Genomic DNA, 13294 nt, shown 5'->3' with positions numbered 1-13294 from the left:
TCATGATCCAGCTGGGTTTGGGTGACGATGTTTGTACAGATGACGATGTAAATACTCAGTATGGCTTCTTTTTCTGTGTCACGTGCTTCTATTCACTGTGAGTTGTGGCTTCCATCAGTCGTGTGATGTGTGGTTTATCAGCTTAACGTTTGTATTATAATATATAATAGTCTATATGTGTAGCACAGATGACGTGTAAATACATGTGTTTATTAATGAATATGAATGTTATTGATCTTTATTAGGGCAATGAAGGGATTGATGAAACATGGTGTATTTATAAGATTTGCTGTATGTGCGATATACTTTTGGAGAAGAGTTCTAGCAAATAAAACTGTTATGATGAATAATAACTCACCTGTTGTGCTCATTTCAGCATTTAGTCATTGAAGAAATGACACAAAACATGCTCGTTTATGGATGGGCAGGAATAATTCATCTTTATTCACTGGAAATGATGTTACATCCAAGAGTTTTAAAGCATTAGTTTGTTTGAGAATGTCTTTAACTGTCACTTTTTGAATTTGAATGTGGTTCCAAACAGAATTCTAATTTGAATTCAAGTACAGTTAATGATACATTATTTCATTTCTTAGTATATACATTAATAATATGTTCTCATTCACACAACGTATGGGTATTTCAGAAACATCAGATTATCAATGTTTAAAATGCTGCATATAAAAAAAATCATAAAAATTATTTATTAACTTTCTTTTTTTGGACAGTGGAAGCACACTTAATTTCCCAGAATGCACTAATTTATACTCTTTTTAAGGATCTTTTGTGTCAACATTAGAAGATTCATCTGAAGATTTTAGTTTGTCTTTCTTTTATCACTGATTTATTATTCTGTGAGCTGTAAATTAAAGCTACAAATGATCTAAAAATATTCTGTTAGAAATCATCTCTTCCGCTCACATCCAGGAGCAGAAGGAGACGCTTCATGATGAAGTTTCTGCTCTAGTCCGTCGGGTTTCGCTCCTTCTTCTTTCCGTCTCGTTTTGGTTTCTGTGAATCTGTGGAGAGACGAACAACCATCAGTGTCTCACACACATCAACCGCATGAAAACAGCTCATGTTTCAGTCCAAAATCAAAAGAAAAAACATAAAAAAATATTTTGCATTATTTAAGTATCACTGAGATGCTTTTATAGTTTTTATTAATATTTTGTATTAGTTAAAGTTTCAGTAATGTTGTGTTTTTGTCATTTTTAAATGTCTATATTGTTTTTTTTTTTATCAATTTTTATTTCAGTTTTAATTTGAGTTATTTTAGTACATCAAGTTAAACTGAATGAAAATGAGAAATGTTGGCAACTAGCTGAAATAAAGTTAACCCCATAAAGTTTAACCCCATATTCTCTTTGCTGTTAATTATGGATAATGCATCTGAATATGCTGCTTTTGAGGATTTTTGTAGGATTCTCATACAGTATCTTATTTTTAAGATATTTATTTTTCTTATTTTTAGTATTACAGTATTTTTTTTTAGTTTCATTGTAAAATTAAAAATGACTTTATTTAAATCAAAATGCTACTGCGATGTAAATATTTTATCATTCAACATTTTTATTCATTTGAGTAATTTGTTTTTGCATGATAACAAGAAAATGTGACAAACACTGACAGAAAAATCACTCTAAATCAGTGTTATTTTAGTTTTTACTGTAGTTTTAGTAATATATTGAATTAGCTATTAATTTTTTAAAAAGTTATGATATTTATTTATTTATTTCCTGTTAATAATTTGATGCTTATTGCAGTTTATTGCAAAGGCAACATTTCTAACTTTCATTTAGTTTAAGATTTCAGCTAATATTTACATTTTATTTCTATTAACAGAAATGTTTTAATAGTTTTAGTTAACAATAATAACCCTGTCCTGAATTATTCTATTGTTATAATAGGATATTTATAAACGTTCGTCTGCATAAATCTCATCTCAGATATGAAATGAACCTTGACTTAGTTTAATTAACAGTTTTCTCTATTTACAGAGAGAGAGAGCGAGAGAGAGAGAGAGAGAGCGCTGGTGGACGTCACCTGTTGATCAAAGTTTATCAAGTGTAAAAGTTGATCTTGTCATCAACACCTGCCGTCTGCGGTCGTGTCTGAACTCGCCAAACATTTTCACACAGAACAATCAAAAATCTTCATTAAACTGAGTGACAATGATGAGGATTACATGTGCAACAACTCCAACCAAGCGCTCATAGTATTAGCATCTCATTTACATAAAGATTAAAACCATTCAAATCAAACACAAAAACAACCAAAAGACCATCAGCAGAACAACATCGAATTATTATAGAAAGAATCCAGAGGAAAGATGAAACATAAACTGATTGTTCCAATGAGATCAATGACCTTTACTGCCGTCTCTCCTGAGAAAAACCCCGATAATCTCGATAATGAATATACATTAATATGTTCTCATTCACACTATATATATAATTATATAAAATTACATCATTTGTGTTAAATTTCATTTCCCCTCAAGAGTTGATACAACATCTGAACCATAACATCAGTCCAGTTGTGATCCAGAATGACGGACAAACGGCCCAGTCATCCATGCTGTTTGTTTTGAGCTGTTTTCAGGGCAGATTGAGTGTGTATTCACACACACACACACACACACACACACACACACACACACACACACACACACACACACACACATCAGCATCTGCGTCTCATGAGCTGGACGGATCCCAGCGGTTCAGGCTGTTATTAGAGAATCAGCCTTTAGTACGAGCCAAATCATGTGACCTGACATCCGACAGACAGAGACAGAAACAGACGGAAGCGTCACAATGTTGCCAGTTCATCTCTGCGGTCCGTGAAAATCCCTCTCAGAGCTGCAGCGTCTCGCATGAACATCAGCGCACTGCAAACAGTGATGTTCCTCCTCAGTATCCTTGTCTTTAGTACAAATATCTGAACATCAACATACATTGACTCCATCAGCAGATGCTGTATTTGTTACTGATTTAAGCATAAACTCACTTAAATCAAGACTTAATATCTTCAGTCATTTTGCTTCTCCAGTAAATGTATGTTGATGTTCAGATATTTGTGCTGGAAAACAAGACAGAAATATTTTAAAAAATCGTTTTTTTGCACTGTGTGAGCGATGTGACGTCCCTTCCGGCCTGCCGTACAGCTGGACACACTTTGCTGTGTGTGTGTGTGTGTTTACCTGTTTACAGCCTCCGCTCATCCATCTATGACAGTGGCACCCTCTCCCAAACCCCCACAATCCTCTCTGCTGCCACTCTTATCACCTCAAACAGACCCAGGCGACAACACCCCTCTCACCCTGTGTGTGTGTGTGTGTGTGTGTGTGTGTGTTAACGGTCCATCTGCAGGGAATTTCTAGGGAGTTTCTAATCACCTCTGTCCTGTTTGTTGGCACACTAAAAAGGGCACAAATACACATTACCTGCTGATAACACACACACACACCCACACCCACGCACATTCACAGACACGAACTCACACACACTCACTCATACATTCACACACGCACACACTCTCTCTCACACACACACTCTCTCTCACACGCACACTCTCTCTCACACACACACTCACTCTCACACACACACTTGCACACACACACACTGGCACACACACTTGCGCACACACGCACTCGCACGCACACACACAAACTCTTACATGCACACAAACACGTACACACTCACACACACACACACTCTCTCTCTTACACACACATACTCTCTCACACACACACACACACACACTCTCTCACACATACACACACTCGCACTTGCACACACACACACACACTCGCACGCACTCACACACACAAACTCTCACATGCACACAAACACGTGCACACACACACACACACTCTCTCTTACACACACATACTCTCTCTCACACACACACACACACACACTCTCACACATACACACACTCGCACTTGCACACACACACACACTCGCACGCACGCACTCACACACACACAAACTCTCACATGCACACAAACACGCGCACACACACACTCTCTCTTACACACACACACATATACACTCTCTCTCACACATACACACACACACACACGCGCACACAAACTCACAAGCGCACACACTCTCTCTCTCTCAAACACACTCACACACACACACTCTCTTTCACACACACACAGGTTTGTTTTTGTGAACTCTGGGGACATTCCATAGGTGTAATGGTTTTTATACTGTACAAACCGTATTTTCTCTCCCCCTACACTACCCCTAAACATTTTTATTTTCTCACAAAAACTCATTCTGTATGATTTATAAGCCTTTTGAAAAATGGGGACATGGAGTAATGTCCTCATAAGTCACCCTCTCCTAGTAATACCTATGTCATACCCATGTCATTATACAAATGTGTCCTGATGTCACAAAAACACACACACACCGTCAGTGACTCGACTGTACCAGTTGTTGACACACGTGAAGAGTTCATATGTATTTACTGAGAAATGTTTGAGTTCATATTGAGATCTGAAGGAGACACTCTCCACGTCTCATCTAGATCTGCCTCATGATCCATGTTTCCTGCGGTCAGTGCTTCATCTCTCCGGGCTCCTCCTGATGTTTGATGATGGATTCGGCTCTTTAAGCTCTTTCAGGGTGGCAGAAGCACTTGAGCTCAAGTTCAAATCCTGATAAATTAGACGAGCGCACCAGACCCGTCACATCCACTACAGCCCAATCCATCTCCACTTCCCCCTTCTGATCCAGCAGCCTCATCCAGATCTTCACAACACTTATGCCAATAATAACAAATGAGAACAGGTTTGACAGACTGGCATCTCTTCACCGTCCATTTCATCCAAACACAATCGCATCACAACATAATTAACCTCTTCTTTCTCAGTTAAATAAACGCATATGTTTCCGTCTGTTTTCTTTTGCGGCGGAAAATTAAATCTGCAACTTTCAGACTGGAAAATGATGCTGGTGTAATATCAAGATGAATTTCTTTTGATTAGCCTGAATGGTTGCCAGCATTTATTAATTTAGCAAATGCTTTTATCCAAAGCGACTTACAAATGAGGGATATTACAGCAGGAGTGATTCATCAGCGAGAGACTGTGGCTTTAGAAATACCGCGGTAAATGTACAAAAGCTGCCAGACATCTCAGCGTCTTCACTTCATAACAATACACACAGTCCCACACAACGAGCGTCTGTGGCCTTTAACACACACACACACTGTCACAACGTCACATTTATTAAAGTTTAATAGAGTCTTTAGAATCTTCTGGAGTCGAGCTCAAGAGAGAAGGACCTCACTGATTAATATTTCAGTGTAACCTTCAAAACACAGACTTCTGTACTGTATATTATATTCTAACAATATTATGACAACAATGTGTCTGTCACATGACCTCATATTGCTGCATGTTTGATTCGAAGTTAAGTACGTCCAGAAATAAAACTGCCGTCAGAGTGGCATTATGAATAAATATGGTTAATTTTTGGATTTTTAATCACTTTTAAGGCAAGACACTACAGGCAAATCTATTGTTATTCATGCACTGGTCAGTTTTGCTTTCATAACATGTCATGGACTAGTGAAAAAAAAAAAGTATTTTATTACATATTTTAAAAGTTTTACATTACATTATCTATTTATTTTAACTTTATGAAGGTTTGTTCATATATCATTTGCCTGGTTTATATCAGTGTTATTTTAGGTTTTATTAATATTAATATATATATATATATATTATTTTTAAGATTTTACATTTTGCCTTTATTATGACAGGACAGGAAGCTGGAGAGAGAGAGGGGGACGGGATCGGGAAAGGTCCATGAGCCGGGACTCGAACTCGGGATGCCGAAACGAAACTGTGCTATATGTCGGTGCTGCCCACGAGGCTATTTGCGCCGACAACTTTTATTAATACTTTTAATTAGCTTTTAATGTTTTTAGTCATTTCATTATGTGTTTTAGTCTTTTTATTAGTTTTTTATTTAAATATTGCTATTTAGGTTTAATTTATTAATTTATTAAATTCATATTTATTTATTTCCAGGTAATAATTTTAGTGCTTCAACTTAAACTTGTTTCAGTTTATTGCCAAGGCAACATTTCTAAATTTTGTTTAGTTTAACTTTTTCAACTAATATTTATATTTTAATTTGCTTCAGCTTTATTTGTGATTAATAGTTAATAGATTTAGTTAACTGATTTATATAACATTTTATTCCTAAAAATAGTTAAAATAAAAATTTTTCATAGCTGTTGACAGTATTTTCTGATTTATGGAGTGATAAAAATCCAAAATCCCTCAGTAAAAACCTTTAACTGTAATATGTCGACAAACGAAAACAATAATTTTGAGGCTGACTTTGTCTTATGTTCTGATTTCTGTTCTGGAAATGTATGCAAATGAATGCATATTTAATTAGTTACTGCCTGATTTGCATACATAAACATAACACTGCAGAAAACTTAATAAAAACAATTGTCTTCCTGTGTACTGTGATTAATTAACTAGGGAAGTATAGTGACTAAAATTTTACCCTATTCCCCTGTGATGTTTTGCCTTAAAGGATTAGTTCACTTTAGGATTAAAATTTCCTGATAATTTACTCACCCCCATGTCATCCAAGATGTTCATGTCTTTCTATCTTCAGTCAAGAAGAAGTGAAGGTTTTTGAGGAAAACACTCCAGGATTTTTCTCCATATAGTGGACTTCACTGGGGTTCAACGGGTTGAAGGTCCAAATGTCAGTTTCAGTGCAGCTTCAAAGAGCTCTACATGATCCCAGACGAGGAATAAGAGTCTTATCTAGAGAAACCATTGGACATTTTCTAAAAAAATAAAAATTTCTATACTTTTTAACCACAAATGCTCGTCTTGCACTGTTCTGCGATGTGCCACGCATTACATTATCACGTTGGAAAGGTCACGCGTTACGTAGGTGGAAGTACCGTTCCAGTGTTTACAATGCGAACGTGCAGAGACTAAAGGGGCTCGCACACCAGATGCGAAGCTCAGCGCCGCGACACGTCTTTAAAATTCGAACGCATTGTTTTCTATGAGTGTACGCACACCAGATGCGACATTCGGCGCCTGTCCGCGGCACCCAGCTACGACTCGGAAAACAATAGAAAACAATGTGTTCGAATTTTAAAGACGTGTTGCGGCGCTGAGCTTCGCGTCTGGTGTGCGAGCCCCTTAAGTCTTATCAGACAATATCAAATAATTTTGAAGTTGGAGGAGAAAATGAGACTGTACTGCCCTACCGCAGTACTTCTACCTACGTCACGCATGACCTTTCCAACGTGATTACGTAATGCGTGGAGCATCACAGAGCAGAGCAAGACGAGCATTTGTGGTTAAAAAGTATATAAAAGTTCATTATTTTTAAAAAAAAATGACCAATGGTTTCTCTAGATTAGACTCTTATTCCTCGTCTGGGATCATGTAGAGCTCTTTGAAGCTGCACTGAAACTGACATTTGGACCTTCAACCCGTTGAACCCCAGTGAAGTCCACTATATGGAGAAAAATCCTGGAATGTTTTCCTCAAAAACCTTCTTTTTATTTTTCGACTGAAGAAAGACAGACAAACATCTTGGATGACATGGGGGTGAGTAAATTATCAGGAACTAATCTTTTAAATGTAAAAATGTTTTTTTGCAGTCCAATCAAATCATTTCATATTGCCTCTGGTTTATTTAAGTTGAGCACATTGTTTAGCATGTCTTTGTGTGTTCTTGTACCTTGTATCTTGGTCTTGGGTTTGCCGCAGGGTTTGGTGGCGCTAACGGTGTTTGGACAGTTAGCGTCCATCAGCGCTCGCTTCAGCACACCGGTGCGTGTCTTCATTCCCGTGGTCGAATCACACTCCCCCCATGCCTGGAAATCATACTTGCACTCACCTGCCCAAGACAAAAAACACAACTTGATTTCAGTGAGTTCACGTGCAACATAATCATCTGCAACAGAAACTGCATTATAAATGCATAACCAAAACAAACTAAAATGAAATCTAAATTTCTTGTCTCAATGCATGTTCCTGGTCTTATTGTGCATGATTCATCAGTGAAAGTTATTCTGAAGAAATAAATGTTTGTCTAAAAGTTTTCAGTCCCTCTTATTTTTCAACCATCTGTCACACAGAGAAACTTTTCACCATGCAATAACTCCAAGTTTAAAAACACATTTTTTCTTGTTGGATATCCTGTTTCACTTGGAAATACATCAGATTATGGAAGTAAAACGGGTTGCAAACTTCACAAGGGAAAAGAAAACACAACCCGGACTATATTAAATACAGGTTCACTCGCAACGAGGTTTGTGTTGCTGCCAAAAGCATGAGACCATCGAAATGCAATTTCATACCATAAACAATTTAGGTACTGTATTGGGTCGGCACTTGATGTCTAATGTAAAATCTGGATCCTGAAGTAAAACCAATTGCGAAGCCCTGATCTATGCTCTCGTTCCTTCATTTTATCTCTCGTCTCATTTCATCTTTCATTTTTTCAGTCCATATGTTGCAGCGATTTCTCTCGGTCTCTGGCAGAATGGATGGGGGTTAAACTGCTTCAATCAAGCACAAAATTGTCTCTAATGACATATTTAAAGGCAGAGAGAATGTAATTACATGCAGCAGCCCTCGGGCTGAATGGCCGCTGTCCTGAGTCAAGACCCTCAAAAACGAGGCTGGTGTGAAACAGCTCAGGAGAATAAATTCTGCACTAGACATCAGAATTTCAACACTAAACCACACTGACACGGCTGCTGAACTACACAGAAATACATAGAGGATTCATCACTCAACATTTAGTGTGATCATGTTTTATTAAGTCTGTGATTTCTGATGTTCTTTCAGAGCGAGACTGTCTTACACATTCCCAGAGAGAGACTTCTTAGAGAAAACACCCCACAGTTTCAGTGTTTGTTGATAGTTTATGTGCATACCTACAAATCCCGAGGGAAGGTGGCATATGCTCTCTCTCATACACACACACACACACTTCTGCCAGGTTGTTTCTGGCTCTCACTGCAGTCGTGTCATTTCTGAGGACAGAATTCTGCAAGAATCTCCATCTTGTTACTCCACAACACAGGCTTATTTACCCTGAGCCCTGTGTGTGTGTCACCTGTGAATGTGTGGCTTCTCACCTCCAAACTGCTTTTTCCAGTTGCAGGGGATTTTGCAGCGCTGGGTTTTGATGGTCTGTTTGCAGTCGGTGCCGGTGCGTGTGCCCTCTCTGGTGCCCAGGCCGCAGTCACCCTCATTAGCCACACACACGCTCCACTGCCACTCGCCACAGTCTGATTTACGCTCTTTCTTACCTGTCAAAGTAGGAGCACACACAGTTTCATACATACACCTTACAGTTGTATGTATGAAAGAGAAAGTGTGTGTGTGTGGGTGGATATAGAGCTGCATAAGGTGATAAAATACAGTGAGGGGTTCTACAGATCAATGGGGTTTCTATACTAGATACCATAGAGCAGCGTGAGGAAATATAGTGCAGTTTGTATGTGGAAGTATAGAGCACTGTGTGATAATATAGAGGAGTAATATAACACACTGAGAGGTAATATAGAGCAGTGAGGGGAATTTTAAACCAACTTGGGGTGATATAGAGCAATACAGGAAAATGCAAATTGTTTGTAGTGATATAGAGCAGTATGGGGCAATATAGAGCGGTGTGGGGGACAGAGAAGTATAGGGTTATATAGAGCAGTATAGGGTGATATGGAGCAGTATGGGGTGAAATAGAGCAGTATAGGGTGATATGGAGCAGTATAGGGTGATATAGAACGGTATAGGGTGATATAGAGCGGTATAGGGTGATATGGAGCAGTATAGGGTGATATAGAGCAGTATGGGGTGATATGGAGCAGTATGGGTGGGTGATACAGAGCAGTATAGGGTCATATAGAGCGGTATAGGGTGATATAGAGCAGTATGGGGTGATATGGAGCAGTATAGGGTGATATAAAGCAGTATGGGGTGATATAGAGCAGTATAGGGTGATATGGAGCAGTATAGGGTGATATAGAGCAGTATATGGGGTGATATGGAGCAGTATGGGGTAATATAGAGCAATATAAGGTGATATAGAGCAGTATGGGGTGAAATAAAGCAGTATGGGGTGATATAGAGCAATATAGGGTGATATAGAGCAGTATGGGGTGATACAGAGCAGTATGGGTGGGTGATACAGAGCAGTATAGGGTGATATAGAGCGGTATAGGGTGATATAGAGCAGTATGGGGTGATATAGAGCAGTATGGGTGGGTGATACAGAGCAGTATAGGGTGATATAGAGCAGTATGGGGTGATATAGAGCAGTATGGGTGGGTGATACAGAGCAGTATAGGGTGATATAGAGCAGTATGGGGTGATATAGAGCAGTATGGGGTGATATAGAGCGGTATAGGGTGATATAGAGCAGTATGGGTGGGTGATACAGAGCAGTATAGGGTGATATAGAGCAGTATGGGGTGATATAGAGCAGTATGGGGTGATATAGAGCGGTATAGGGTGATATAGAGCAGTATGGGGTGATATAGAGCAGTATAGGGTGATATAGAGCGGTATAGGGTGATATAGAGCAGTATGGGGTGATATAGAGCAGTATGGGTGGGTGATACAGAGCAGTATAGGGTGATATAGAGCAGTATGGGGTGAAATAGAGCAGTATGGGGTAATATAGAGCAATATAAGGTGATATAGAGCAGTATGGGGTGAAATAAAGCAGTATGGGGTGATATAGAGCAATATAGGGTGATATAGAGCAGTATGGGGTGATATAGAGCAGTATGGGTGGGTGATACAGAGCAGTATAGGGTGATATAGAGCGGTATAGGGTGATATAGAGCAGTATGGGGTGATATAGAGCGGTATAGGGTGATATAGAGCAGTATAGGGTGATATAGAGCGGTATAGGGTGATATAGAGCAGTATGGGGTGATATAGAGCAGTATGGGTGATGATACAGAGCAGTATAGGGTGATATAGAGCAGTATGGGGTGATATAGAGCAGTATAGGGTGATATAGAGCGGTATAGGGTGATATAGAGCAGTATGGGGTGATATAGAGCAGTATGGGTGGGTGATACAGAGCAGTATGGGTGGGTGATACAGAGCAGTATAGGGTGATATAGAGCGGTATAGGGTGATATAGAGCAGTATAGGGTGATATAGAGCAGTATAGGGTGATATAGAGCGGTATAGGGTGATATAGAGCAGTATGGGGTGATATAGAGCAGTATGGGTGGGTGATACAGAGCAGTATAGGGTGATATAGAGCGTTTTTGGTGACAGAGTAGTATGGGGTAATATAGAGCGGTGTGGGTGATATAGTGTGATCTTTGTGTGGTAATGTTCGATTACCTTGTTTCTCTGTTTTCCCACCATCTGCCAGCGTCGTTGTGACAGTCAGGAGGGCTAGTAAAGCCACACAGACCCACTGCTGCTGCATTCTGGGAAAAACGTAAATGCTCATTAAAGGTAAGGCTCATAACACAACAAAACAAACATCAAACAAATATCAACCTGTAAGTGCTTCATCAACATATATGCAAAGACTATCTCTCTCTCTTTCTTTCAGTCTTTCTCTCTCTGTCTCTCAGGAGGGAAAGTAAAGGTGGATTGAATAATTAGAAAGCAATTTTATCCCAAACGCTCGACTGCACTTCAGTTACAGTAGCAGTGCAGCCCATCGGCGACATCACCTCCATTTCAATTACTTATGAGCCTCCCTCTCTCTCCTTTTCTCTTCCTATTTCTGGTTGGCTGACTTCCTGCTGTGCCCATAAGCATTGGCTTACTGAACTTTTTTCCCAGTTCTGCCTCATGAAAAAGACGCTCAGCCATTTTCTCTCATCGGGTGAATCTCATGAAATCTATCAATAACATGTCCAGGTCAAATATATATAAAATGAAGCCATGAAAGATGTACTATTTCCAGGTTTTAATAAAAAATATAGTTTTACAGTAATGAGAATCTAATAAATTACAAAAGACACCAGATGCAAAAGTAAACCACCCAGACACATTACAGTGAGAATTTTGGGAGAAAATGTGCTGAATTGTCATGAAAAGAACATCAAAATTGAAAAGAATGAGGGAGAGATTCGTCCCATCATTTCTGTCTCTATCAGTGTGCTAATCACGGTGGACGTGTCTCTGCTGGGCCGGTGTGAGCAGCAGGCGCTCACACACACCTGAGCTGTTCCACATCAGTCAGACTGTGAAATCGCCAGCGCCACATAATAACCGTGATTTCAGTCAGATGGGCAAAAACCTGCCAATCAAAGACTCATGAGTCATGACATATAAAGCGGTTCGGATCGTTAAAACGTAATCTGCCCTCCAAACCCTGATTAGCAACACTGCAAGTGAATCTGTGATATGGGATGAGAGAGAGGATTAGCCTCGAGTGATGTGACAGGAGCATTGAGATTTGAGGACTAGACAGCAGGGTTAGGAGCCTCCTAGAGTCTAATTCAATACTCCAATGTCAACTGAACTGATTTAGCAAATTCGATGTAGAATTGTAATTAAAATTGAATTAATTAAAAAAACTTCTAAATTTCTTAGTATGAATTACCCATAAACATGTCATCACTTACACAACATGTGGGCAAAAAAGCAATGCTTAAAATTCCAAAATCTGATATTTATAATGCCTGATATTATAATTATATAACATATAAAGTTAATTTAAAATAAATGTAAAATAATACAAATACTAATATATATATATATATGTATATATACACACACACACACACAATACATATATATATATATATATATATGTATTGCATGTTGGTTAATATAAAATAATAGACAAATATATATGAATATTATTTATGAATATATATATATATGAATATTATTTATGAATATATATATATGATTTTATTTATATAAATATGTTCATATAATTTGAAACTAATAAATAACATAACTATAATAAGAAATATTAATATAAATAGTTGTAATTACATTTAATCATTAAAAATTAATTTTTTTATGTTTTAAAATTTAATTGGACAAAACATGGTGGTAGAACACTTCCGTTTCCCATGAAATTAAGCTAAACATGGATTCTCAGGGAATGCATGTACCGATAAAATGTATAGCTTGAAACCACTGTAAGCATTTTTTAAATGCATAAATGTAAATTGTGCCCAAAAATAGAGCCAAACAGACCCCATAAGAAGTAATCTGTTCTAGGCCATTTTTATAGTTGTGTTGGGACTGTTTATTTCCTTCAGTAAATTCCTCTTCCAG

At 38.3% G+C, this 13294-nt stretch overlaps 1 protein-coding gene across 2 annotated transcripts in view; it reads right to left on the bottom strand.

The window, feature by feature from the left end:
* Positions 1 to 413: 413 nt before the first annotated feature.
* The window catches only part of ptn (pleiotrophin), a 44163-nt gene continuing 31282 nt past the window's right edge, over positions 414 to 13294 (bottom strand). For both annotated transcript variants that reach the window (XM_051890742.1, XM_051890741.1), the window contains exons 2-5: positions 11387 to 11475; positions 9160 to 9333; positions 7752 to 7910; positions 414 to 1019 (exon numbers count right to left, since the gene is read on the bottom strand). In XM_051890742.1, coding sequence (XP_051746702.1) covers positions 964 to 1019; positions 7752 to 7910; positions 9160 to 9333; positions 11387 to 11474 — 477 coding nt within the window. In that variant the 5' untranslated portion in view covers position 11475 and the 3' untranslated portion in view covers positions 414 to 963. The remainder of the gene's footprint in view (positions 1020 to 7751; positions 7911 to 9159; positions 9334 to 11386; positions 11476 to 13294) is intronic.

Source organism: Ctenopharyngodon idella, chromosome 4 (assembly GCF_019924925.1).
Source record: "Ctenopharyngodon idella isolate HZGC_01 chromosome 4, HZGC01, whole genome shotgun sequence".
Lineage (NCBI taxonomy): Eukaryota > Metazoa > Chordata > Actinopteri > Cypriniformes > Xenocyprididae > Ctenopharyngodon > Ctenopharyngodon idella.
The sequence above is the reverse complement of the archived record's forward strand: the minus strand, read 5'-3'. Positions and strand labels throughout refer to the sequence as shown.